The sequence below is a fragment of the Crocuta crocuta genome, unplaced genomic scaffold (assembly GCF_008692635.1).
Source record: "Crocuta crocuta isolate KB4526 unplaced genomic scaffold, BGI_CrCroc_1.0 scaffold85, whole genome shotgun sequence".
NCBI classification, from domain to species: Eukaryota; Metazoa; Chordata; class Mammalia; order Carnivora; family Hyaenidae; genus Crocuta; species Crocuta crocuta.
Genome location: NW_027530620.1, coordinates 3,232,096 through 3,257,080, shown reverse-complemented (window position 1 = coordinate 3,257,080; position 24,985 = coordinate 3,232,096). Strand labels below are relative to the sequence as shown.

The 24,985-nt window shown below is 39.1% G+C and overlaps 1 protein-coding gene across 6 annotated transcripts in view; it reads right to left on the bottom strand.

Moving 5' to 3' along the window:
- NFIA (nuclear factor I A) overlaps positions 1–24,985 on the bottom strand; it is a 366,351-nt gene that overhangs the window by 174,509 nt on the left and 166,857 nt on the right. For all 6 annotated transcript variants that reach the window (XM_077768077.1, XM_077768079.1, XM_077768078.1 and 3 more), the window contains one exon: positions 6,552–6,617. In XM_077768077.1, the coding sequence (XP_077624203.1) occupies positions 6,552–6,617 (66 nt within the window). The remainder of the gene's footprint in view (positions 1–6,551; positions 6,618–24,985) is intronic.

The following is a 24,985-nucleotide window of genomic DNA, read 5'->3' as shown; positions in this document are numbered from 1 at the left end:
TTAGATTACAGGGAAAGCAGAACAATAGCAGATGGAGCTGCAGACACATGCCAGGTGTGCCTTCTACCACACTGTGATTTGATGACGGCTCCTCATTTGGTTTCTTCTCTGAGCCCAATTCAACTACTACATGAATTGTATTGCTTCATATTTTTGGAGTCAAGATCTATGATGCTATCCCATATAAATGGACCCCATCCCATAAAAATTATAAATCAATACTTGAAAACACTTTTCTACTTAGAATGTTGCATCCACTAGGCACTCAAATGGCCATCTCCCCCCGGGGACAAGAGTTACAGGCACAAATAAACTTGAGGCCCAGAAAGAAACCCCTTTACTTCTTTCCTCTGTTACCTATTTGTGTGTGAGGGATGTGGAGGGGGGGCGTGCGTGGAGGAGGGAAGATGTCAGAACTAGACCACCCATCCAGGTCGTTTTAGAATTTAGACGTCAGGGAACGTGGCTCTAAAACACTCCCTATTTTGGCTCCTGGCCAACCACTTAAGGTCTATTCAGCTAGCTATCCTCTGTATGTAGACAATAAAATGCCCATAATGTGTGAGGTAAAACTACTTCTCTAGAAGGACTACAAATCTCCTCTGTTTTTCAGCTGAAAAATCTCCTTTACTGCACTGGGTCCCGCGGTAAACCCAGCGTTCTCTCTACACTGCAGGACGCCTGCGGGGGAAGCCCCATGGCCTCACCTGGTGCCTCATCTTTCAAGAGGCAAGATCCAAGAATTTCCTTTGTCTGGAGGCCTTTCTAAAGAGCCTCTGCGCACAGTGATGGGTCACATCTGCTAACAATATTTAAGAGAGCACAATTCACCTGGTCTCAGACTGACATTTCAAATCAAACCAAGTTCTGGTTCTCTGGGCTCTTGAAGAAGAGAAACCAGCTCCAGCGCCTTGCTCAAAGCTCATCTGTCAGAATTTAATTATACAGATCTGGAAACCAGAAGGCATTTAGGTTTTACTGTCTCCCTAAGTAGGGACCCTTACATATTTTAGAATATTGATCATTACCGTTATTGCTGCCATTCTGGTAGTCACTCTGTCTGTCCCTGTTGCTTTTTTTTTTTTTTTTTTGAAAAAACACTGCAAAGAAGAACTGTTGCCAGGTCACTGTAAAGGAAACTCATGCAAATTATGAAATATTGATAAATTGTATTTACAAGTCAATGGTGCTAGAATGCTCCTGCTTTCCCAGGAAAGTGCAAATTATAGGGCTGCATGGCCTCCAAAATTCCTAAAATGACCCAACTGAAATGACACACTAATCAAAATAGTTCCTAACACGAGCAGTCCACCCAGCAGTAAGTGAGAGGCAATTCTTAGAGTTTGGAATTGTGAATTTTATTGTGCCTTTCCGCTACGCATTAATATTGTAATATAACATTGCAATATGTCTACTATATGTATTTGAAGAGGTAGTGGAAAAAAAAAGTATTGGGCCTACAATTTTTTAAGAAAATGCCATCACATAAAGGACGTTTGTCCACAAGAGAAACAGAAATTCACAGTTCTCTTATCTCACCCCCAAAATTACAAAGTGGATCCTACACATATATCTTCAGTCAGGGAATCGGTAGCTCTGGAAGCTCTTTCCTAACTGTCAAAATCTTCAAACTTCTCACAGAAATGAGTTAATTGATAACTAGTGAGATACGACTGCGGCTGGGGGACATTCCGTGTTCATCGAGCAACAATATCTAGTTGGCAATACAAGGCAGAAATAACACAAATGAAGGCGGTGGCCATGAACACCACACTCGACCAATTCTCCCGGGTGATTTGCACATTGGCAGGTAGAGCTGGAAATTTTCAAAACCTGGGGCAAGCATCATGATTAATGGCTTTCCACTGATTGCAAAGGCCCATCTGAGGGTTTACGCCACCAACATATGTGCAACTACCAGATAAATGAGGAAGAACAAACATGGTTAAGCCTAAAGGAAATAATCCAAATACCAACTCCACTTCCCTGTTATAAATATCACATTTTAAAAACCACTGAGATGAGGTTATTAATAGCAGTCTGTGCAGGTGATGAGAGACAGTGAAGAGGGGAAAAAACATGAGAACACAGCTTTTCTCTTTCTGGCAAGGGAACCCCATATTTTCTTTTTTTAGTTAAGGGTGTTTTCACAGAAAGTCCCAGCAGGGAGGGTGCTCCCAGAGTGCCAGAGCTGGACCATGCTATTCCCTCAGACATGGACTCGGTGTGGCCCTGCTGAAGTGTGACTTGAATTAAGTAGGAGGGTTATTACGTGAGCTTTTTCCTCATTAACGACTGACCTGATGCACCACAGAATATAAGCTTTAGAGGACTGTTCACAGGTCCTGTGAATATCAAGCAGTCACTTTAAATATTCTGTCCCATAAATATTTTAAACAATAGCCAAAGTACCTCGTGGGAATTCACAAAAGTGGTTTGAGTAGATGCTCTAAGTAAAAGTCCAACCAATAAGGCCTAAGAACTTTGGGGCCTCTTGAAAAGCCAGAAAGGGGGTTTCAGTGATTATGTGAAAGAATTAAATGTGTAATTCCAGTCTGAGCTGAGAACTCTGTCAGAATTTCTTTCCCCATGGTAAGCAAGCATAAATTAACATGATGGTATTGCATATCCTTGCTCACACCTGTTCATGTGGGTGGGGCAGAGGTACCACTTGATCTACTATGGACAGCAGTATAGCTTCTGGCTTTGGCCTTTCTAGTGCTATCAGCCATGTCTGTGCCTGTATGTTCAGGTGTCTGGGCACAACTTTTCCCCACTCCCAAATTAGATTTTTGGCATCTCCACAGTTGTTGGGTTTTTTGTTTGTTTGTTTTTGATATTTGTTTTCTTGAAAATTTCTGGGTAAATCAACAGTGAGCAGACACTCACAAAATATTTGGGGATAATGAGAACATACTCACCTCCTTATTAATTCTACTTATGAAGCAAATAAATATCAGGTACCTGCTAAGTTCAATGCTGTGCAAGATTGTTTTAAAAGGAATTTACATTAACCCGACCCTTAATCAGCTTAGAGTTTTTATTAAGCCAGAGTCTATTTGGTCTGTGCCAAGGAAAAAACTCAGCTAAAATTAAAGCCATGTAGGTGGGATCCCTTCTTTCCAGAATCACCTTCTCTTGGAGTGCTCATTCAGAACGGTCTAGCACCCCTGAATCACTTCTGTGGTAGTCAGCTCCTAGGAGGTGGAGAAAATGTGAGGAACTGTCCACATAATAAAACAGATGCGGCACTCTGGGGATGACAGACAGATTTAAGGAGATGTGTGTCTGTCATTTCAGAACAGAGTAGGCACCTACAAAGGATGTATCTGAAAGTCTTGGTTTATTTCTGACACTATCCCTCTTCCAGTCCAAATCTTCGAGATTCTGGCCTCTCCGATATGTATGCTCTAAACAGATATGAGCTTTAACTAAGAGTAGTAATAGCTATCTTTCTTTGAGTCTTTACTGTGAACCCGGCATGATGCTGTTTCATGTACATATTCTTATTTTAATACAAACTATGTTCTTTTAGTATTCCTAGTTTACTGATAAGAAAACTGATACTGGGGCAATAGTTTACTCAAGTCACCCAGCCATGATTTCATCTGAATCTGGGTGTGTCTGCCTCTGGAGGGAGAGTTTTTAATCATTATATATTATACCAATTTTGAGTTTCTGAGATTCTGTTATTTTATCTCTGGGCTTCAAATAATTCCTTCAAAATTCCCATCTAATACTCTAATTGGACAAAGATTTGTTTTCTTTTACAGTTGAGTCTTAAGGGAGTACAAGAAAAGAAAGCAAAAATTCCACAGGAAAAACCAGACTAGTTGGACAGGGAAGAAACAGCTGCATCCACTTTAGGTAAAGTTACATGGCCTAGTTTATGGTTTTGGATGAAACAGCATGTTACCATTTGTCTATTCATTCTCCATGGTTTACTAGGAAAATACCATTCGTTTCCCATTACCTTTCTCCTCAAGAGCTAGGATGAAAAGAATATGATTTCCCCTCGCATACATCCATAAAGGAGTAATGCATTCCCGCTTTATTTGAAGACCAGAGTCTGTCCCTTCTTCACCCACCAAGACTCTCAAAGTTCTTAGAGGCTGGTTGATACACTGATGAGAGCTGCCTTTTTCAAAACAAAAATGAAACAAACAAATGAAAACCTTTCAGGAACTTGTCAGCCATAACCTGGGTAATGAAAAAGAAAAATCGCTCTTGGTCAAAGCAACACTGCAAAGTTCACTAATGCATGTAAATACCTGGTCCTGAGCTCTTCATTTATTTTCCTCTAGGGATTGTGTATCTTTAGAAAAGAAAGAAAATCCCATTTCCTCCAATAACTTCATCTGAGATGGACAAACGGCAGGTAGAGGAAACTGAGGAGTCGGATATTCCTCTAGGCTAAGTTTCAGGTGGAGTTACTCTGAGACAAAGCAGCTTTGACTTCTTTTTTTCTTTGCCATAAACAGGCAGTTGAAACATAGGAACTTACGACTTTTCTCCTCTAGATCTTAATGCTGTTTTGAACTCACATACGTTCCCCCAAAACTAGTATCGTGGATCCTTGAAGTAGCATCGAGCAATTTGGGGTTAAAAGTGAACTTGGCTAATAGCTCTGTGCCTTTGGCCGAAAAATCCAGGCTCAATCCTGGCTGCTTTTTGGAATGGGAAGCGCACAGTATCGGCATTGCAGGCAGCTCCAGAAAGGCACTGCCAGCCTCTCGTGCTCTCAATTTATATTTGCATGTGAACAGCTTGTCGGCCATTTTATGAAGACAGATGAATCGCAGGCCTGCTAGAGGGGCGGCCAGACCTACATACGCGAACCACAGACCCATACAACCCACAAATTCTTAAAAAATGAAATGAGAATAAAATTAGTATCTCTGGACACAACTCCAGGCAGATTATATAGAAATATAATCTATGAAAAATGAAACATTCAAGGTATCCCCTAGAAGTCAAGAGGAAATAAATGATGAAGCTAATGTCACCTTAAAATGTCAACAGAAAATAAGATAGAGCTATTTATGATACTAAAAACAAGACTTCAGGGGTCCCTCTTTTTATGCTTGCTATGAAAAGACAACTTTGAAAAGACAACTTTGATCAGGAAAATACCACTAAAACACCAGAATGAGAAGGGAAAATAGAGTCCATATTTAATGCAAGAATCTAGCAATGATATGAGGAATTTGCCAGGCTTGTGAAATGAAACAAATCCTATAAAATTAGTTAGAGGATATCTAACGTGGTAAAAATCCTCCACCCCACAATACTGACAGATTTCAGTCTACCTGTCTATTCCAAAAGATCAGATGGAGATCAACATGGAAAAATGTATAGGACAAGTGGGACTAGAGGAATGAGGTTGTTCTAAGTAGATGAAAAACAAGTATGGTAAGGATGGTAATGACAAGAAAAATAATGAGTAATATTGAAGAGCCAACAAGTTTTAGTAAACGATAGGAATATGTAGGTCTTATTTAGTTCTGCAATAGGTAGGCTATTATTATCTACTATCAATTATCTATTGTCTTATTTAGTTCTTCAACAGGTAGGCTATTATATATCTATTTTAAAAATGAGGAATAAATATATGCCCTGAGAGGTTAAATAACCTGTTCAATATTACGCAGGTAAGAAACAGAAGAGGCAGAATTTGAATGCAGGTCTGATGCCACAGGCTGAGCTTTTAACCGCAATGCCATATGCCCTTCACAGGCCCCTCAAGGTCAAGCCTCACCAGTAGGGCTTTTAGTGCTATCACTGAGGAGGAGTACTTTGGAATCACAGGAGATGTATCTATAAAAGTACACAGTACAGTGTTTCGTATGTGAGAGGCACTGCCGGTTCACTTCTCAGTTTTTAGTGAAGCCGATGGTTTTACTCCATCTTAAATTCCAACCTATGGCCATCTGTTTTGTACTCGGAGCACATACCACAAATTTAGTATTTTACCGGGTACGATCATATTTGTATAGAAAGTGTGTGCATTCTGTGTTAATCAAGTTTCTGCCACAGAAAATTTATTAATTCTGCAATTTAGGAGTTTAATGCCGCCACCATGTACTGCTTTATTTCAGACCATTCCGAGTGGAAAATCCTTCAAAGGCAGAGACCGTTTTCTGAAAGCAATTAGGAAAGGGCTGAGCTCCGAAAAGCACAGAAGTATTTGTCAGTCAATGACCTTAAATCACCAGGGAAGAAGATCGCAGGGCATCTGCCACCTTAGAAGGAACTAAAACGAAACCAACGGGCTGTGGCTCCTCCCTTGGGCCGTAGAAGATTCTGACTTGGTAAAGCAACCCCACCTCTCATGGTCCGGTTCTCACAAGAACTCTGATGGTGTCGGAGAGCGGGGTGGAGGAAGGTTTGGGGCTGCTAGAACGATCCAGAGAACTCCCTGAGTCCTCAGAGTTGTTCCTTCCTCCTGTGAGCTGTCCATCGAGCAGACCCGGAATCCCTGTAATCGGCTGGCTCCTGGCTACCGTGGGACTCTGAAAGCAGTTGCCGCTAGAGTCCCCAACTACACTTACCATTTTCTGGCTGGTCCTTAATGTCAGCGTCACTTGGCTGGCTGGGACTTTCAGATTGACTGGAGTCTGAAAAACATAAAAAATACAGCCAACAATTACAGGGACTGTGAGGGAAAAGTGGAGCAGAGGTGCCAGACTTTCTCAAAAGGTCCAGCATGTAAAGTAGGAATGAGAAGGTTGGAAATGATAGGTTAGAAGGTTATAGAAATGATAAGATGAAGGAAAACATAAGGTACGGGGCAGGGATAAAAGGAGAGGAAAGCAGTGGCAGCGGCAGCCCTGCCTTTAGAGAGGACGCTCCATTCTGGGTACGCCTCCAGTGGCGTTTGGCTTGTGCCAGATCCTAACTTGAAACTCCTCAGAAACCATCCTTTTACAGAGAACCCATTTCCAAACTGCTCTTCTCCATTATTTATACACTAGAGTCTGATAAAGACTTCATCCTTCATTACACACATCTGAAGCTTGATTCAGAACATAATAAAGTGTCAAAACATATTTTGAAGCTGGTATATAAAAGCAACCCAAACAACAGTAACAAGTTCTGTTGATATTTAGCTCTGTATTCTAGCAACAGACTATGCAGACTAACACCATTAAATACGAGAGTCCTAATATTCTAGCGCATTTACTTGAAATCAGTCAAAGGCATCTTTCCTGAAAAATACATGTTTCCTCGCTTTGTAAGTATCCTTTTCCTCTCATACCGATGCCTTTGGGACCTCCTAAGAGGGCTTATTAGCAAAAACAGGTTCTTGCACACCTTCTCTGAATTCCATTTATTTTTTATTTAAGAAAATATAATTATTTTCCAAACTAAAAAGATTAATTCAATTTATTTCTAAATGGGATAATTTTTGAAAAAATAACATTTAATTTTAAAATGAGATAAAATTTAGTTAGAGCAAAGGAATTTCACAGAATCAGAAGTAAACATACGTAGACACTTTTTGAAGAGAGGAGACAAAAATCAGGCAAAATATTTCCAGGGTAAACTTTTGTAATGTGAAACATTCTGAGACTTGAAATGGTATATAACATGATGTAAAAACAAACAAAAAAAACCACTTTTTTTTTTAAAAAAGATAAACCTCTCTATCTATGGGAAGTCTGGCTATTAGCTTTACCTGGGCTTCACAGGATTAGAATTGTCTGTCTAAAGTTTGACCACATTTCAGCAAGAAGTTCAATGCAAGATCACAAAGTTCATGACGCTTAACTGTGATTAAACTGAAAATATTACTTCTGTTTCAACAGAGTTATAAGCATTACTATTCTCTTTCTTGGAGATATTGCAAAAAGGAAGTAGTACTCCTAGTGATCCTAGGTTGAGAAATGCTAATTTATTACATTAGAAAGGCTCTCTGCTTTTAAGCAAATGAGGATTTTAATGATAGCGATGAGGAAAATGCCTACCTTTAAGTTTCCAAATGATCTTAATTAACCTGGTGACTATAGCAAACATTTTATGTTGTTCCAGAGGTGCAAATAAAAAAAGATGTGAAGATGGGAGTTTTTATTTAAGTCCGGCAAAGTGATGATAGCTTTTATCATTTTGTAACAATTGTCAGAGTGAAGACACACACACAAAAGCAGGACAGGTCAAAAGAGCTTCAGAGAAACCCCTCAGAATGATCCCCCAAGTTAACTATGGAGCCTGCACTGAAAATTGGAAATGCAAATTTATATTGGACCATATTTGAAATTTTAACTCCATAAATCACTATTACTTTTATAGCAAGCAATTAAAAAATATGGCATGACTATCTTCTCTTTTTCTAAAGAAAGATCCTGCCGTTTTGCCATTAAAAATTACAAATTAAATATTCTGAGAAGTATTTCAACATGTTTTAGGAGACAGGCATACTTTTATTATTTTTGTCCTAGAATATTTTAAACCATTAATATCCATAATTAAAATTAAAAGAAAACTTAAATTTTGTTTTAAGGAAAGTTGAAATGCTTCCTGATCAGATCCCAGAAAGGATACACAAAATTCTGCCAAACCGCACATTAATGTTACAGTAATACTAGCAAACCTAACTTTCCATATATGAGAGCTCAGCCCAACGACATTCTTCTCTGAGGTGTATCTTTACAATGAATCACTTCTTCATGAACAAAATGGAAAACATTTTTTATCTCAATTAATTTAAATATGTGAGAGTCAATTACTTTTCTGAAACTTATCCACTAATATTAAGGCAAGGAGGATAAAGAAATCAAAAAATGTATTTTAATAATGGAGAAGTGGACTTCTTTGTTCTCTTTTCTTTGACATTTGGTTGACCAATCTTTATAAAAACAGAATCTGATCAGAGAAAACATGGACGGCAACAGAAGATGGCTGTGTGTATGTTCAAAGAAAGTTGAAAATTCCAGGTCTCAGAAAAAGAAGCAAGTAAACAGCAAATGACCGAGAGGCAAGAAAAGACTGAGAGTTGGTCAGAAAGGGGCCGAAGCGCTTTTGTGAAAGCTCAGATACATACACTGAGGGGGCATCTAGCCAAATTGAAAACGGAATTTAATGTCTCCAGCTTTATTCAGAAGCTGGAGACACTGCTATCCACTGAGGACAGCACACTAAAGCACACCATCCTGGTAAGGGACAGGCAGAGCCAAAGGTCTACAAGAAAATGTAAATAATCGAAAATTTTCTGTTCATTATTTCCTACCACAGGCTGTTTCATGCCGTTTCTTTTTCGAACCAACAAGGAACAAGACTAGCCAGTCCTGGGGCTGTTCTATGCTGAGGATGCACGGCCACCTTCCCGGGTATTGCAAAAGGTCACGGATGCTGTTAAGTATGGAGCCAACTTGACGACCAAAATTACAAGTTAATGTCTACCTCTATGTAACTGATATAAATGGAACGATTTCTTTCATAAGCATTTACATTAAAATGCTATCATGAAGGTTAACAATTAATTTCTCTTTTATACTTGGTAGGGACCTGTCAGAAGCCTAGGTTAGCTTCATGGTTTACTTTCTTTGGACAGTTATCACATAATCGGTTGATTCCCACCTCCGGAAATAATTGGAGGCCCCAGAAAACAGATACAGCAGCATGGAATTGGATGCCATATCTCATAGCTTCTATCTCATATCTGGCAGTGACTTCCTCTGGTTCCCTGGTTGGAAGCCAGAAGATCTGTATATTACAATGAAGAGAATATTATTTAAAGTATGTTTAAATGATGGAGTTGGAAATGCTATTGTAAGGAAGTACATTAGGGTCATCAATTTTTTTTCCCCATCTAGAGGCTTGCTTTTTGTTTAAGGAATCTGAGACTTCATCCTAACCTTGAAAAGCAATGTTTCTTTGGGTTTTTAAAAAATTTATGAGCAGAAATTTAAACCTAAAATAGACAGGGTTTGCATATAGGAGGCTGGGTTGAGACCTCTTAATTGAACTGGTAGCCATCTATCTGTGCATTTTTATGGCGCCTACAGCTATATTGCTGGCGTACTCAGACAAAGATATTTCACTATCAATATAATCACTGGGGAAAGGAATAAAATAAATCCTAATGCCTACGTATTAGTCTCTGCTTCCATAAGCTTGTGCAATGCAAGAACAGAAGCCGGGTACTGGATTTGCTACTTATCCACTTATTCAGTTGCCCCAACCTCAGTTCTGCTCCCCCTCAGCGTGGACTTCCAGAGAACATTCCTTTTGGAAAAGGGGAAGAATGACAGAAACATGTCAATATGCTAAAACTGGGCAGGGAAAAAAAATACAGATATCACTTCCATGTAGTTTATGTTCTTTAGGCATGAAGCAAAGGTGGAATGATGGCTATATCTTCCCTGTGCTCGACTTAACGTTCAACTTTTCATTTCAACAGTTCATATGTCTCTTATGGTGTGATTTATGCTATGTTATACTAAGGTGAACTTAAATGATCTCCTATGAGAATCTGGGTTCCAGAAGAAAAAAGTTCCTTTCTGGGGCACCTAGGTGGCTCAGTCAGTTGAGTGTCTGACTTCAGCTCAGGTCACGATCTTGTGGTTGGTGAGTTCAAGCCCCAAACTGGGCTCACTGCTGTCAGCCTGTCAGTGCAGAGCCTGCTTGGGATCCTCTGTCTCCCTCTCTCGTCCCTCCCCTGCTTGCGCTCTCCCCAAAATAAATAAATATTAAAAAAAAAAAAAAGAAAAGAGTTTCTGTCTTATTCTTGTCTTATCCCCAGTACCTTCCAAGAGTGCCTGGCCTGCCCAAGGATTCACTAACTGCTGAAATAAAGAGATGAATTTTCAGTAAGATAAACCTGTCGTTCAGCTTTCTAACACTGGGCCACTGCCAGCAACTGGAAAACATACGAAATTCACACCTAAAAGGAGACTGGGACTCATAAAATGAGGAAGGAGGGCAGAAAAGGACTTTACTTTTCTTCGTGGGACCTCGCAAGAGAGAGACGGACACTCCCCTCTGGTTCTTGGGTGAGAAATCTTGCCCCGTGTTTAGAAGTTGCAGACAATCACTTCCTATGATCCCCTGGCCGACACACCACGAGAGGTTCCTCGGAATAACAAGAGCGGAGGACAGTGTCTGACACACAGGTGCCTCCCAGAAATGTGTGCAGTCTGAAACGATGGACGGCAGAGGACCTTTTCACACATGCAAAGAATATAGGGCCATGAGGAATCTGCCATTTTCTAACACCTGAAGAGTGTATCAGCATCCTAGCTGCTGCAAACAGCTGATAAAGAAGAACAGACGTGCAGTGGTGAGGAGCCCTTTCCACCCTGAAACAGACCAGTGTGATTCCTATTCAGTTAACATGATAGCAACAAAAGTCGATGGACCATAAAAGTACAAATTCTGGTTCCACTAGAAAAATAATTTAGCCTAAGTTTCAACCTCCTGACCTGCATAATGATTTGGCTACAAATGAAGTTTGAAAAGCCTTTGTTAAGCTTCTGTGCCCAGTTCTAAATCTCCTAATGTAAAGGTGATACGAAGAAGCCAGAAGGAATCAAGGAATATAAATAAGTTAGTCAAATGAAAGAAAGAAAGTGAAAATTCCACCTTAACAGAGTTTGGAGTTGTGATGTGTAAAGAAAAGGCGAAGACAGGAATGTGTACTTTGCTGCAAATAAATGAAGAGTTAGGAGCATTTCTGGAAGAAAAGAAAATAAGGAATGGGGGTGATTATACTCTAAATATAACTGTTACAATCCACAACTGTAGCCCTTAAAGACAGTCAAAATTTGGGTTAAGTTTTGTTTCTTATGGTTTAGGAAGCCAGAGTTCTTTACAAAGAGTCGGGCCAAAGAACACCAAGATTCATTTGTCTACATCAATGATGTTATAATAGAAAAAGAATTCTTCTAATTGCTACTTTAAGGTTTATTTATTTATTTTTTTAGGATTTATTTATTTTTGAGAGAGAAAGAGATAGAGAGACAGAGCATGAGCTGGGGAGGAGCAGAGAGAGAGACATACACATAATCTGAAGCAGGCTCCGGGCTCTGAGCTGTCAGCACAGAGCCCAATGCGGTGGCCCAACCCACAAACTACAGGATCATGACCTGAGCTGACATCAGATGTGGTTTAACCAACTGAGCCACCCGGGCGCCCCTACTTTAAGGTTTAGAATCACTCTACTGTGACCATCCAGTATCATAGCACATTATGATAGTAAAGAAATCCGGAAAGTCAAATGGCTAAGATAGTCCCATTTGTTTATTAGTCATATTTTGGCTACAGTGATAAAAGAAATAAGACTTTATAATATTTAAGACTACTTTTTTCTGAGTATCACCATGACTTTAAAGTGTAAGAAAATGTTTGAAAAACCTTTATTTGAGAATGTAGAATGTCAGTGTATAGGTGCACATATGAAGTTACAATTTGTAGCTTACATGTGAACGCTGATGGATACAATACCATCGGCTAAATCTAACATTATCCATCATGGTCTGGAGAAGAACAAACAGAAATTTATAATACCATCATTCAATCTGGGGCCTCAATTATTATTAGCTTTCCAGAGAATGGAAAAAAAATCCTCTAAGCTCACTGAATAACCAAACCAAAATTTAATGTCAATTGATGTACCCAATTGTGACTCACTTAATGAAAAATTAACATACAACAACCTAGTTTTTAACACAGATAAATCATGAAAGTGAGCCACACCATAAAGGTTTTCTTAGCTTTAAAAATGGAAACATCCCACAGTCCTTTAAATGGGAAGTCTTATCTTTATTGTCTTTAAAATACAAACTTTGATCTCCATAACTTTCCCTGTCGGCTGAAATGGCGTGTTCGCATGGATATGTGTGCCTGATAACCACAGTAATTGAAGTGCGGCAGAGAAAGTTCCTCACCAGAAGGGAGATGGCGAGACGTAGCAGAGGAAAAACAACTCGTTCCAAAAGTACTAGGCTAGGGTGCACAAGTGGGTCTTTTCCTCCTCTAATCCAGACCCAGGACGAGGGTGGGAGGGGAATGCTGTGTTCATGCGGCGGTGACTTGGAAGTGCTCCCCCAGCCACCCTGGGAGCTCCACCTCTTCGCCACTCCCCTGGACAGCAGTTTTAGGGCATACTTAAGAGTGTTATATAATCTAGGTTACTATCATTTTTTCCCTTGAAACTTTTTTTAATGCCTTTCTGAAGGCGAATTTGTGAAATATTAAGTTTGCAGGAATTAGAGTTTTTGGCATTAGTACTGGTATTCAGAGCCCATCTGTTTAGTCAGGACTGTGTATGATGATGAGGCCGTTAGGATGAAGGGTGAGTCAACTGTCTTATCACCTACTCATAAATGTGTTATTTTTCTATGTGCACAAGGAGGTTGCGGAATGATACAGTTTTAACACGTTGAGAAAAAAATAAAATGGCATAACTATTGTGTTATGACAGCGAGGGGGAATCATTTCTAAGCTTTAAAAATTACAAATTCAGTCACTCTGAAAGTAACGACAAAATGACTCAATCCTAAACCTTCAATCTTTGCATGAGGCTGATTTCAAGTAATGATCAGCTTTTTCAATGAAGTTATAAATGAAGTCGATGGCAAGAATAGGAATCTAAAAGATATGCAAGCATGATGCTAAATTTGTGATTTCTTACATTTTCTTCGACAAAGGTCCGTGACTAAAATAAGCTATAGTATTTAGATAATCATTTTGAGTTTTGTTTTTCCCACAACAGGAAATATGATGGTAACCTGTTGATCGATTCGGAACTCCAAGGTTACCGTGTCAACCTGCTCACCTACCCACTCGTGTAAACAAAGACCCGCTCAAAAAGCCCTCACATCCCTTTTTAGTCACTTTTTTCACAAACAAAATTCATTATAACAATAAGCAGTTGGCGTTCTTAAACAGAAGAATATATACTTGAAGATTACTCCCGTAGTTATCTACACAACTTAAAACAGAAAATGTCATGTGTATTTTCATGTTATAAAAACAAACATGTCAAATGAAAGTGAGGTAGTCCATATGCATTATTCTCCTGTATCTGAATATCTATAAAGAAATTCATTACAGTAACAAAATGCCCTCTGTTAAGGAGAACCAGGCTATTTAAGTTTAGGATATACACTAAATATTAGCTTTTCTTGCATTCATAATTCACTACCAAAAGGAGTACGGAATGATTAAAAAAACGGTGTCTTAAAAAGTCTCAGCTATGTAATTTAACTGCTCTGGATCTCAGTTTCTTCATCTGCGAAATGGGGACACTACCTACCACTGTGCTGAACTTAACAGGATTGTTAGAGAGAACAAATAAGGTAATACAGGAAAGCCCGGTTTTAAAACTATTAGGTCCTCTTCTCCCCCAAATGTGCATTTACCACTACAATATAAATCTTCCCTTCCAAATGAGTTTTTGTTTCTTTTTAAAAATCAGTCCCAACCCACGCATGATGTGATTCTGGTATAAAACATCAGCATCACAGACCTGGTTTTAAAGAAAAGGTTCTTAATTCCCATATACTGGGAAAGAGATTATCTCTGATAATGGAAATGTAAATCTCAGCTTGCCGTTGTTTATTCCAGACAGACATTTGTGTGTTAAGTCTGTTTATCAGGCAACACTTTGTCTAAGCCAGGAAGTAGTCAGTCTTTGTAACAAGATGTATGCAAATGAATTTCCCATAAGTCTCTGCAGCAAACTGTAGCAAGAAAAAAAAATTCCTTGTTACTTTACCAGCAAGAAGCTACCTCAAAAGTAGACTAGAGACAGAACTATGAGCTAGACTATGCTGATTAGTTTAAATGAGTCCTAAACATGTGCTCACAGTCTGTTGCTCTTTATTCTAAGCAGACTTGGTGCATTACATCTGTTTATCAGACAACACTCTTGTCTGGGTATTCGGGCTTTGTAACCTGAGTGAAAATGAACGGTGACCATAATCCCATGAAATAACCCGTCTGAGGCAAAACTCCAAACCTCCCGTCACTTTAAGAATCCCCACCAACAGAAGCTCCCATGAGACCTTTGAAACTTTAAAAAGATTCCACCAACTCCAACTTTTCATCCAGCTTCTACCTTAAATAGCTTTTCAACATTCATTCGATCTCCTGAGGGCATGATAGACTCAGGACAGAATGGTCATTTTTATCATGCAGCTTGGACTGATAAATTAAAAAAACTGCTAATATGCCCTACCTAGTGATAAAAAAAAAAACAAACGGATTTTTTGAAAAGAAAATACTTTTCTATCATAAGAAAAATGAATTTATTCTTTAATACTATTATTATTTATCCTGGGATCCTCTTTTTTTTATGGTAATAAAGCCAACTTAAAAAAAATCTATACATGGAGTATTGAACAGTGTATTTCTTTTCTCTTCGTTTTTCTTGTTGGTTTTCTACAGGGTTTGAATATCTTACCAAAGGAATCGAATTGGTCTAGCTTGTCTTCCTAGACAAAATAAACACTTTAGGACTGGACTTGTTTGTATTCTCCTCAGTGATGCTGTATGCATCAGCAGCTAAAAACAAAGAAACTTTTTAGCTGCTCAGACAAAATGCAGAAGCTTCCCAAACAAGGAGGCGAGGGAGGGCGCATGGCTGGAGGGGAGGGTGGGGGTGAAGTGTGCAGAAAGTCCGACAGTCCATTCAATATTGGGATGGTGGCTATAATGCATCCAGGGTCCTCTTGCTAATTAAATATGCATTGGCAGAGTTTTGATCGATGCAAGCCGCGATCAGGTGACACACCTGCAAAATCTTGAGTCCAGAGCTCCCAGGAAAAGGGAAAATACAGTCTTGTCTCCTTATCTTTGTTTTCAAAGGCTCTCAATTTCTGTGCTTAGATATCTAATTTAATTCTCTCACCCCTCAGCAAACTGGATTAGGGAAGTCAATACTGCCTTTGTGCATCGACAGGAAAACACAGCTTTCCTTTTATTCAATTTAGCTATGACCTTTAGACAAAGATAATGACAACTGTCTAAAAGTCAGGTTAAGGCCTCATGAAGAAGACCCCCAAAGCTCAGGCTCCCATGGAATTTGGGATGACAAGGTGGTGGGGTATGTTGTGACATTTTCCTGCTTGGAAAGGCAAAACGGAGGAAAGGGGATTAAGAATGGGTGGTAGGGAAGAGGTGAGGGATGAGATGCATGTAGAAACACTCAAGGGGAAGAGATTTAGATCCACTGACTGTACAAGCGAACTCTCAAATGACTGGCCCCTGTCACATTCGTACCAGAAAGTAATTCTATGAATGAATGGGAGTGAGAATGACATTGTAACAATTTGCCTAGAAAAAAATGCAGATGCCTTTGTGAGAAGGTTAAAGATTCTGTGGTTGGGTAAATAAGGGAAGTTTGGGGGGCAGGACTTTTGTTTCTTTTTGGTCTTTTCCCTGAAACATTTGAGCAAACAGGCCTGTCTGTCAGTGCATGCTGAGTTCCACCTCTGTGGAGAGATAGATAGAACTAGAGATTTTGGACAAGTCTGTGATTCTGCAGTGTTAGTAATGTTCACACCACTACCCTTAATCAATCAAAGGGAAAAATGACCCTGGAACATTCTCCTGAGGAGTACTGCTTCCTTTTAGTTCCTCGTCATTGGGCCTCCTATTCCATTCATTAATTCACTGCATTCATTAATGCATCTACTGTGTGCCTTTCACCTTGTCTACCAAGAGACACAAAATTTTTTTTAAAAGTTTAATGTTAATTTTGAGATAAGAGAAAGATTGAGAGAGAGAGAGAGAGAGAGAGAGAGCACGGGTAGACAAGGAGCAGAGAGAGAGGGAGACACAGAATCCGAAGCAGGCTCCAGGCTCTGAGCTGTCAGCACAGAGTCCAATGTGGAGCTCAAACTCACAAATGGTGAGATCATAATCTGAGCTGATGTCTGATGTTTAACCAACTGAGCCACTCAGGCGCCCCAAGAGACACAAAATTTTAGAAAGGGTACTCAGTCTATCTGGATAATAATAATACAATCAAGATTCTCTGGCATCTCCTCTTGATTAAGTCCTGTCTCCTGGTGAAATCAACGTACAGCAACATGCTACTGTACACATTTGTAACTGCTTTTATTCTCTTTCTGTTTGCAGGAATGAGTACCACTGAAGGTAGCCTTGTAACAAAATTTATAGTACCCTGGATACTAACTGTTGGGGGTAATGGTTGAGATTTGCTTTTCTAGTGAGATATAGGAAGTTTAGGCAGAGTCCTTTTAAGAGAAATAGGGAGCTATGCTTGTATAATTATCATTGCCAACTATGGTGTAAAATACCAAAATAGTTTTTTAAAGTAAGATTCTCCCCGTGGAAGCAATTTCATAGGTAGTACCGAATGCTACTCCTAATCAGGCCTGGTGTCCTTCCTTTTAATACAAACAACAGCTCTAACAGAGGCAGCTGTGGTACACGTGAAAGAGGGAAAAGTTTTAGCAAGCCTGGGTCTGAGTCCTTTCTCGACCATCAGGCAAGTCTGGTTGCTTCTCTGCATCTTCTGAGCGCCTGAGTTTCAGGATGAGGAGAACTGAATGGCATGATTTTAAATGGCTTGTGAATTGTCAGAGCGATAGTTCTCTGCGCACTGAACAGAAGCAGGTTTTCTAAAGTATACAAACTGGTGAAAGAATCACACTGACTACCCACTTTTATTTCCTGCCTCATTATTTTATTGCCAGATAGCACAGTATCTAGAACATACAGGTACTAATAGATGTTTATTGAAATGGAACTGAAATCAGAAGGTGAAAAAATAGCTCTTTTAGGGCCATGAAATAAAACAGGGCTTGTCTTTGGAGATGTCAAAAGATATTTTTAGATGGATTTTTGGGCTTTGGGGACCCTACAGGAGTCAGATTTGGGGGCTTTCTAGACCAGAATGAGGGGGTGTGAGGTATCCTGTAAAGATTCCTTGCAGCCCTAGAACTCTAATTTGAAATAGATCATAAGCAATTCAGTTACTGTTCTTTGGCTGCATACAAGCCTGGGACCCCTATTTTATCAAAAGGGACTGGGTAACATTTTTTTATTTACTGCTGATCATATTAAGTGCAATTAGAAATAACATGAGTGCACTAATCATTTTAAGTCAAAGACTCTCTATTTTATAAATGACCACAAATAGCCCACTAAGAGTCACAAATGTTTATCTTCAATGACTTGGCCAACTCTGACCACAGAATAAGCAATGGTTTCTCTTTATAACTTAATCCACCATGTCATCCAGACCACCTGAAAATGTTGCGTGTTAGAAGCTACTGAATAAGGTATTCTTAAAGCATTTAGTCCAGGTCCCAGGTCCTAGGATTTAAAAACCATACCTGTTTAAAAGTATATACTTCCATATATATATATATATATATAAAAAATACAATATACATGGTAATCTTTAAAATGATGTGGTTTTGGGGCGCCTGGGTGGCTTAGTCGGTTAAGCGTCCGACTTTCGCTTAGGTCATGATCTCGCGGTTCGTGGGTTCGGGCCCCGCGTCGGGCTCTGTGCTGACTGCCAGCTCAGAGCCTGGAGCCTGTTTCAGTCTGTGACTCCCTCTCTCTCTGACCCTCCCCTGCTCACGCTGTCTCTCTCTCTCTCTCCTAGAAATAAATAAAACATTAAAATAAATAAATAAATAAAATAAAATGTTGTGGTTTCAATTCACATTGATAATAACTTTTCCCTAATAACTTGGTTTCCGAACCTATAACAAACATGCATGAGTATAGAGAGTTATCATTTTTCCAACCAAAAAATGGTTCTCCAACCTCCCACAGTATCATAATAAAGCTCAAGTGATATCTGATGCTCTACAAATTCACCCAAGTCTTTTGCAAGTAGAAATAATCATATATGTTTTCTGTCTATGTCTTTATGATAGATAAAGTGATTTAAATTAGTACTGAATCATTTCACTTTCAGGAGTTTCCATTTGGATCCTATCATGGCTTTCTCTTTGACATATGCAGTGCTAAGTTATTTAAAATTAATTGCAGTACAATATTTTAAAATTTCTTCACATGGTGCTAATCTCAAGTGCTTTGGATGTTTGAACCACACTTGGAAGCCATCAAGTTCTGTGTATCTTTCAGGGAGCAGTTGAACATGCTAAAAAGATTAGTCAGTGAACTTTAATCTATAACCAAAACTATACTGAATTATAAAATTTCAAAAATGTGTGACTTGATACAAATGAGAAACTGCAAATAGTCTACGTAACAAGAAAAAAAAAAAAAACCCTAGATAATTAAATCACACAAATCCACCCGTGTAGCTCTGAAATCCGGAAAAGCTTCCAGAAACCCACCATTGATTGTGGGTTTCTACCTACTTAAACAAAGTTAGGTACCAGCTGAGCTCATGTAAAGCTCTCACTTTCATGTAAAGTTCATTTATCTGCAGTTTTGTTTTCATTTTAGGACACAATCTACATTCTTTTCTGTGGTGATACTGAGGGTAGGGATAAGAACTATCCATTTTAATAACTCAGTAGGGATGATAATTTGCTTAGTAATAATCCTAAATTTCAATTGTCTTCTATACAATGCCTACTAATAGTTTGGGTCAGATTAGCCAAATGAACTCTCTTTAGGATGTGCTTTTAAAATAAGAGTTTCTTGTCACCTGGATTTATTTTTATTTTAAAAAATCCTGCGGTCTGGGAAGTCTCATTTAGGTGCTATCTCAAGAGCTACTCCTCCTCAAAAATTCTACATTGGTGATTGGAACGTGACTCTGATTTCTTGTTGAAATATCATCACCACTCTAAGCAATGGCTAATAATCATTTTTAGAGGGAAGATGCTTGCTTATTTCAGTCCACCAAACATTTACTGATCACCTACTGTGTGCAAAAGCACTCAGCTTTTATTCAGTCCCAAAGTAGCTCATAATGTTGACTAAGAATTCCACTCATTCAACCCTATACCATTTAGAAAAGTGTTAAGGGGCATCTGGGTGGCTCAGTCGGTTAAGCGTTTGACTATGGCTCAGGTCATGATCTCACAGTTTATTGGTTTGAGCCCTGTGTCAGACTCTGTGCTGACAGCTGAGAGCCTGGAGCCTGCTTCAGATTCTGTGTCTCCCTCCCCGTCTGCCCCTCCCTTGCACATGCTCTGCCCCTGTCTCAAAAATAAATAAACATTAAAAGAAAAAAAGAAAAGTGTAAACTACTTGTTTCTTAAAAGTAACTACTTCCTCCATCATAGTAACAGAGATTTTCCAAGTTAGAACCTTTTCCAAAGTCTATCAGGGGAAAATGGGGGAGGTAAATATTTCTATATATAAGAAATGGCTTATCTGTTTGTTTTATAGTCAATAAAAATGACAAATCTCTGCGATGTATGGTTTTTCCTATTTTTTTTAAGGCATGATGAAAACCTGTGTATAAGCAGAAACTTATAGGGAAGCGCAGGGACTAGCGTATATAACAAAAGCTAGCTACCTGCCAATCATGCCTCCATGTGCACACATCCTCACCTCTAGGCCCTAGTCCTACTGGGCTTCATAGGGCAACATTTAAGCCACTACAGCATTCCCGCAGCCAAGGCCCTGAACTGTGGTTCCCTATGACTTCAGTATCACCTCCCTCTTTTCAGATTTACAATCGTCAAGGTTAAAGACTGCAAAGAATAAAGAGTGGCTAGATCATTTTTGGTTGGAATCTATGAATGTCCTTTCTAAACTCTGTCTTTTTTTGGGGGGCGGGGGTGACTACAAGAGAAGATAAAAACAAATACTAAGTGGGAAAAACAAAGAAGAAGAAAGAGTAAAAGGAAAAAAGGGGGAAAAAAGCAGCAGTAACAAAAGGAGTGGTATCGTTTGAACAGGGGTCGGAAATAGCAATTCCTCAAATGGGATAGGAAATTTTATTTGTGATGGATGTGGGAAAAGTTATTGGCAAAAATCAGTTTATTCAGTGACAGAGGGCTAACACCCCACACAGGGTCTCTGACCTGCCAGGTTAGCACTGGGGAATGGATGCAATAGTATTGGCAGCCCCTGAACATGGGAAGGATAGAAGAGAAGAATGAACCCCTTCTTTGCTTTCCTTTGATTCTGGCCATCCAAAAACAGCACGGAAGGCTTTTCCATTTGGGACCCTGAAGACAATTCTCTCTTGTTAACGTTTCGCCCAAAATGATTTCAAAAATATCACCGAGCCGGTTACATTTCCCACTTTTAGTTTCTACTTTAACAACTAACCTAAAGATTTCATGATTTCCTTCTTCCCTCTAAGCGGAAATCCTGTAGAAAGGGGAAAACGTCTGGAGTCTCAGTCACCAAAGCCATACGTGTCTTTACCATACAAAACAGCTTCGCATCCACACCACTGCAGTCACATATTCTGCCAACTGGTCTTAAAATCAGAGAGCACTTTGTTTTAATACTGCCATTGTGGTACTGTACAGCCATGCGTAGACGTCACCAGGGACGACTTTAAACAAACATATCTGGAAGGAATTTCATTTTAAAAAAACAGACAAAAAGAAAATCCTAAATTAACAGCGAGTTACATCTCACCAGTAGTAGATCGGGAAATGAATTATTCAAAACGATACAAACACTGATGTCATAATGAATAGAGGCAGACTCTGAGGAACCTTAGTGAGAAAAGCTGCTATTTACCCAGTAATTGGGAGCAAAACAAAACAAAATAAAAAAGATTTCCCCATAAAGAAAATCTTATACGCTGCTTTTCAGGGCCCCACCAAAACTCATTTTGTGGCACTCTCAAGGCACAAACTCGATTTCCATAAGGAGAGAAAGTATGGAACGACGAGACTCCTAGAGAAAGAAACTCATGCGGAACATCAAATGTTACTCAACATTTTCAAGCAACCATGATATGTCAACCAGGCCACATGATGCAAGTACATTTAAATATAAGTTTCTATTTCTGTTTAAAAATAAAAAAGATCAGAAGTCTGAATCTGGAAAAGCAAAATCTCTTGCAGGTTTAGAAAGCACACACAAAACCTGGCAAAAGGAAACCGCGTGCACTGCCGCCATCTGCTTTCTGGCACACTGAAGGAACTTTTCCTAACAGCAACATTTTCTTACATTAGAAAATCCACTAATTAGTTTTGTTGTAATAAGAAAAATAACCTTTGCATGGAAGGCGGATCGCCAGCTTGGGTTTTGTTTTGTTTTGTTTTGTTTTTTGGGTGGGTTGGGTTTTTTCGGTGGTTTTTTTGGTTATTTTGTTGTTGTTGTTGGCTTGGGCTGTATCATTTCCATGTGAAGTTCACCTCTGAGCTCTCTTGTACTGGAGTACTTTATTATTCCCTGGTTGGTCTAAAGAAAGTATTCACAAATGAGAGATCAAAGGTGAGAGCAACAGAGAGGAAAAGCTTTAAGGTATTTGGCTTAGTATCCAAAAAAGCCAAAATAAAAAGAAAACAAAAACCAAAACCAAAAACCAAAAACCAAAAAAAACCCCCAAAACCCCACCAGGCTCAGAATTAGGAAATCTGGGATCCAGAATCAACTGTTGGTAAATCTGGGCTCCCTTTTCCTCATCTTTAAGGCTATTATAGNATGCTCTCACAGTTCATGAGTTTGAGCCCCGCGTCGGGCTCTGTGCTGACAGCTCAGAGCCCAGAGCCCGCTTCGGATTCTGTGTCTCCCTCTCCCTCTGCCCCTAACCCACTGGTTCTCTGTCTCTCTCAAAAATAAATAAACGTTAAAAAAAAATTAAAAAAAAAAGAAAACACGCTGGATTTTTTTTTCAATTAAGGCTACAATTCATGAAATGTCTACATATGAGAGAGCAGTTTCCCTCTCTTTATCAGCAATGGGCAAATGTCTCACCTCGTGCTCATGATAATCTTATTAATGTAATATCTGAAACATAAGCCAACAAAAATAAGACTCTAAAAGGAAACAGATTACTGAAATCATGAGACAAATCTGACAATTCTTGGGTAAATATTTTGGGACCAGTCTTTAAAAACATTTCCTGTTATCTGTAGCAGAAGGAATAAAGTTAAGCTTAAAATTTTATTTAATGTAAATCCTTTTATTTCACTAGTATAGACAATTTTTTTTGGATGTGATGATGGGCTTCTGCATCTCTGGTTTATAATTACTAAAGCCTCCTTGATGTATATGCGAAAGCATGAACACTTTACTAAGTACATGAAGGAGTGACATAGCCGTGTTTGGACTAGTGTATTAGTAAAGCTGCTGGCCGTGAGGATAACGACATCAAACGGACATCAGAGGTTACATTTAGATCATTAAAAATAAGACATGGTCTTCACTGTGGCATGAGTTTCAGGAGACAGCTATATTGAAACTGTGTTGAAAAAGTTGTTAGGTCTGAGACCAATTCCGATATGCAGCCTGTTTGCCACACCCTATTTCACTCAACAGAATTGCTTTTACCTTTGGCTTGATGTAGGCTCAATCTCAGATACTCTTAAATTCTTTTCTCAAAAACCTGGACTAAGGTTGACAATGCTATTTCTAAAATTAGCCAGAAGTTCTGAAAAAGGCCTATTTTTAAAAATAGATATTCTTCTTTTATTAGGTGCTATTTACTAACAGACTACATTGAGAATAGCCATGAAGTGATGTGATTTTGTACAGATGATAAAACAGTATTATTGCACACTTTCAAGGCAGGTAAGGACAGATGATAAAGGGTGCTGTATGAAGAGTAAAGATTAAGTATTTAGATAACACAATGGGAGGGAAAGAAAACGTCACATAAAAAGCTAAATTAAACATAGAAAACTTGTGACCTAGGACAGTTTCCTAGCTCTGTACATGTATATTGCTACAGATTGATGATTAGTTATCTAGCCTTAGGCACCACAGACAGACACATTTCTGTCACACACCCCTCGCCCCAGACCTATTCTCCTCTTATCTCTCTGGGTAACAGAAGTAAAATTCTGCTAGGGATATTAGGTTTCCCTCTGGCTGCATAAAGGAACTGATCTTGAAAAATACAAATAAAAGAAGGTAATTATTAGCAAATTTGCTAAAATGGGTGGACTATAAAAACAACAACTGGTCGTCCCTTAATAACAACCCTTGAATGCAGCTCTAAAGTTGGAAAGTTTTCATTTATTTACCCACTTTATAAAAATGGTGGATCTTTCGCGCTCAAGCCTTACAAATTCTCTTCTCAGGCCAGCATGAGCAAAACACACAGTCACACACAAGCACACAAATGGCGACCCGTCAACGCTCTTTTCTTGACCAAAAAAATAAAGCACCCAGAAAATGGGAGCCTGTGTTCAAAGAATTCTTATCTTTCTGATTTAAATTTAACAACACATAGGGACTAAAAGGTATGCTACATATACGTAGGGCTGGGAATACTTCCTAAGGGGCTTCAAGCTGGGTCTTCCTGAGGGCAGACTAGCAGTAGCCACATCAAGTTCATGTGCGAAGCTTCAGTCTCAAATTCAACATCAACTACTGAAGGATCTGTGTCACCAAAGTAAAGCAACAAAGTACCATGGTTTCCACACCTGTGATATGAAAGCTCTGTGGCAGTAAGAAGCTTATGATCCAACACGAGAGGAACACGAAAAAAGATGCACCTTTCTACTCCCTCCAGCAACTGCCAATCAGGTACCAAGTTGACTAAGGACCAGAACCTTCCACCAAAACTACAACCTCGGGGGAGGGGAGGTCTGTCCTCACTGTGGAATACAACAAAACACTAGTCTAAAAAGGTTCCGACGCTCCTAAAGTAACATACTTTTAATGTGACCACATTTCAAACAGTTTACCCCTCATAATAAGAACTGAAATAAATATGGCATGTCTCCTTGGTCCATTTCTTTCATTATTCATGTGGTTTCATCTTTCTAAACGTGGACCTCTACCCCATTCTAGAAGGGGAGGAGAACAGAATGCATAATACAAAAGTATTTAAAGCAAATCATAGGCTATTTGTACTTGATAATTTTTCATGGTTTGATACCAAAAGAATTACTGCCTATGGAGGACTAGACATTTTTTAAATGCTAGAACACTGAGCCTTCCT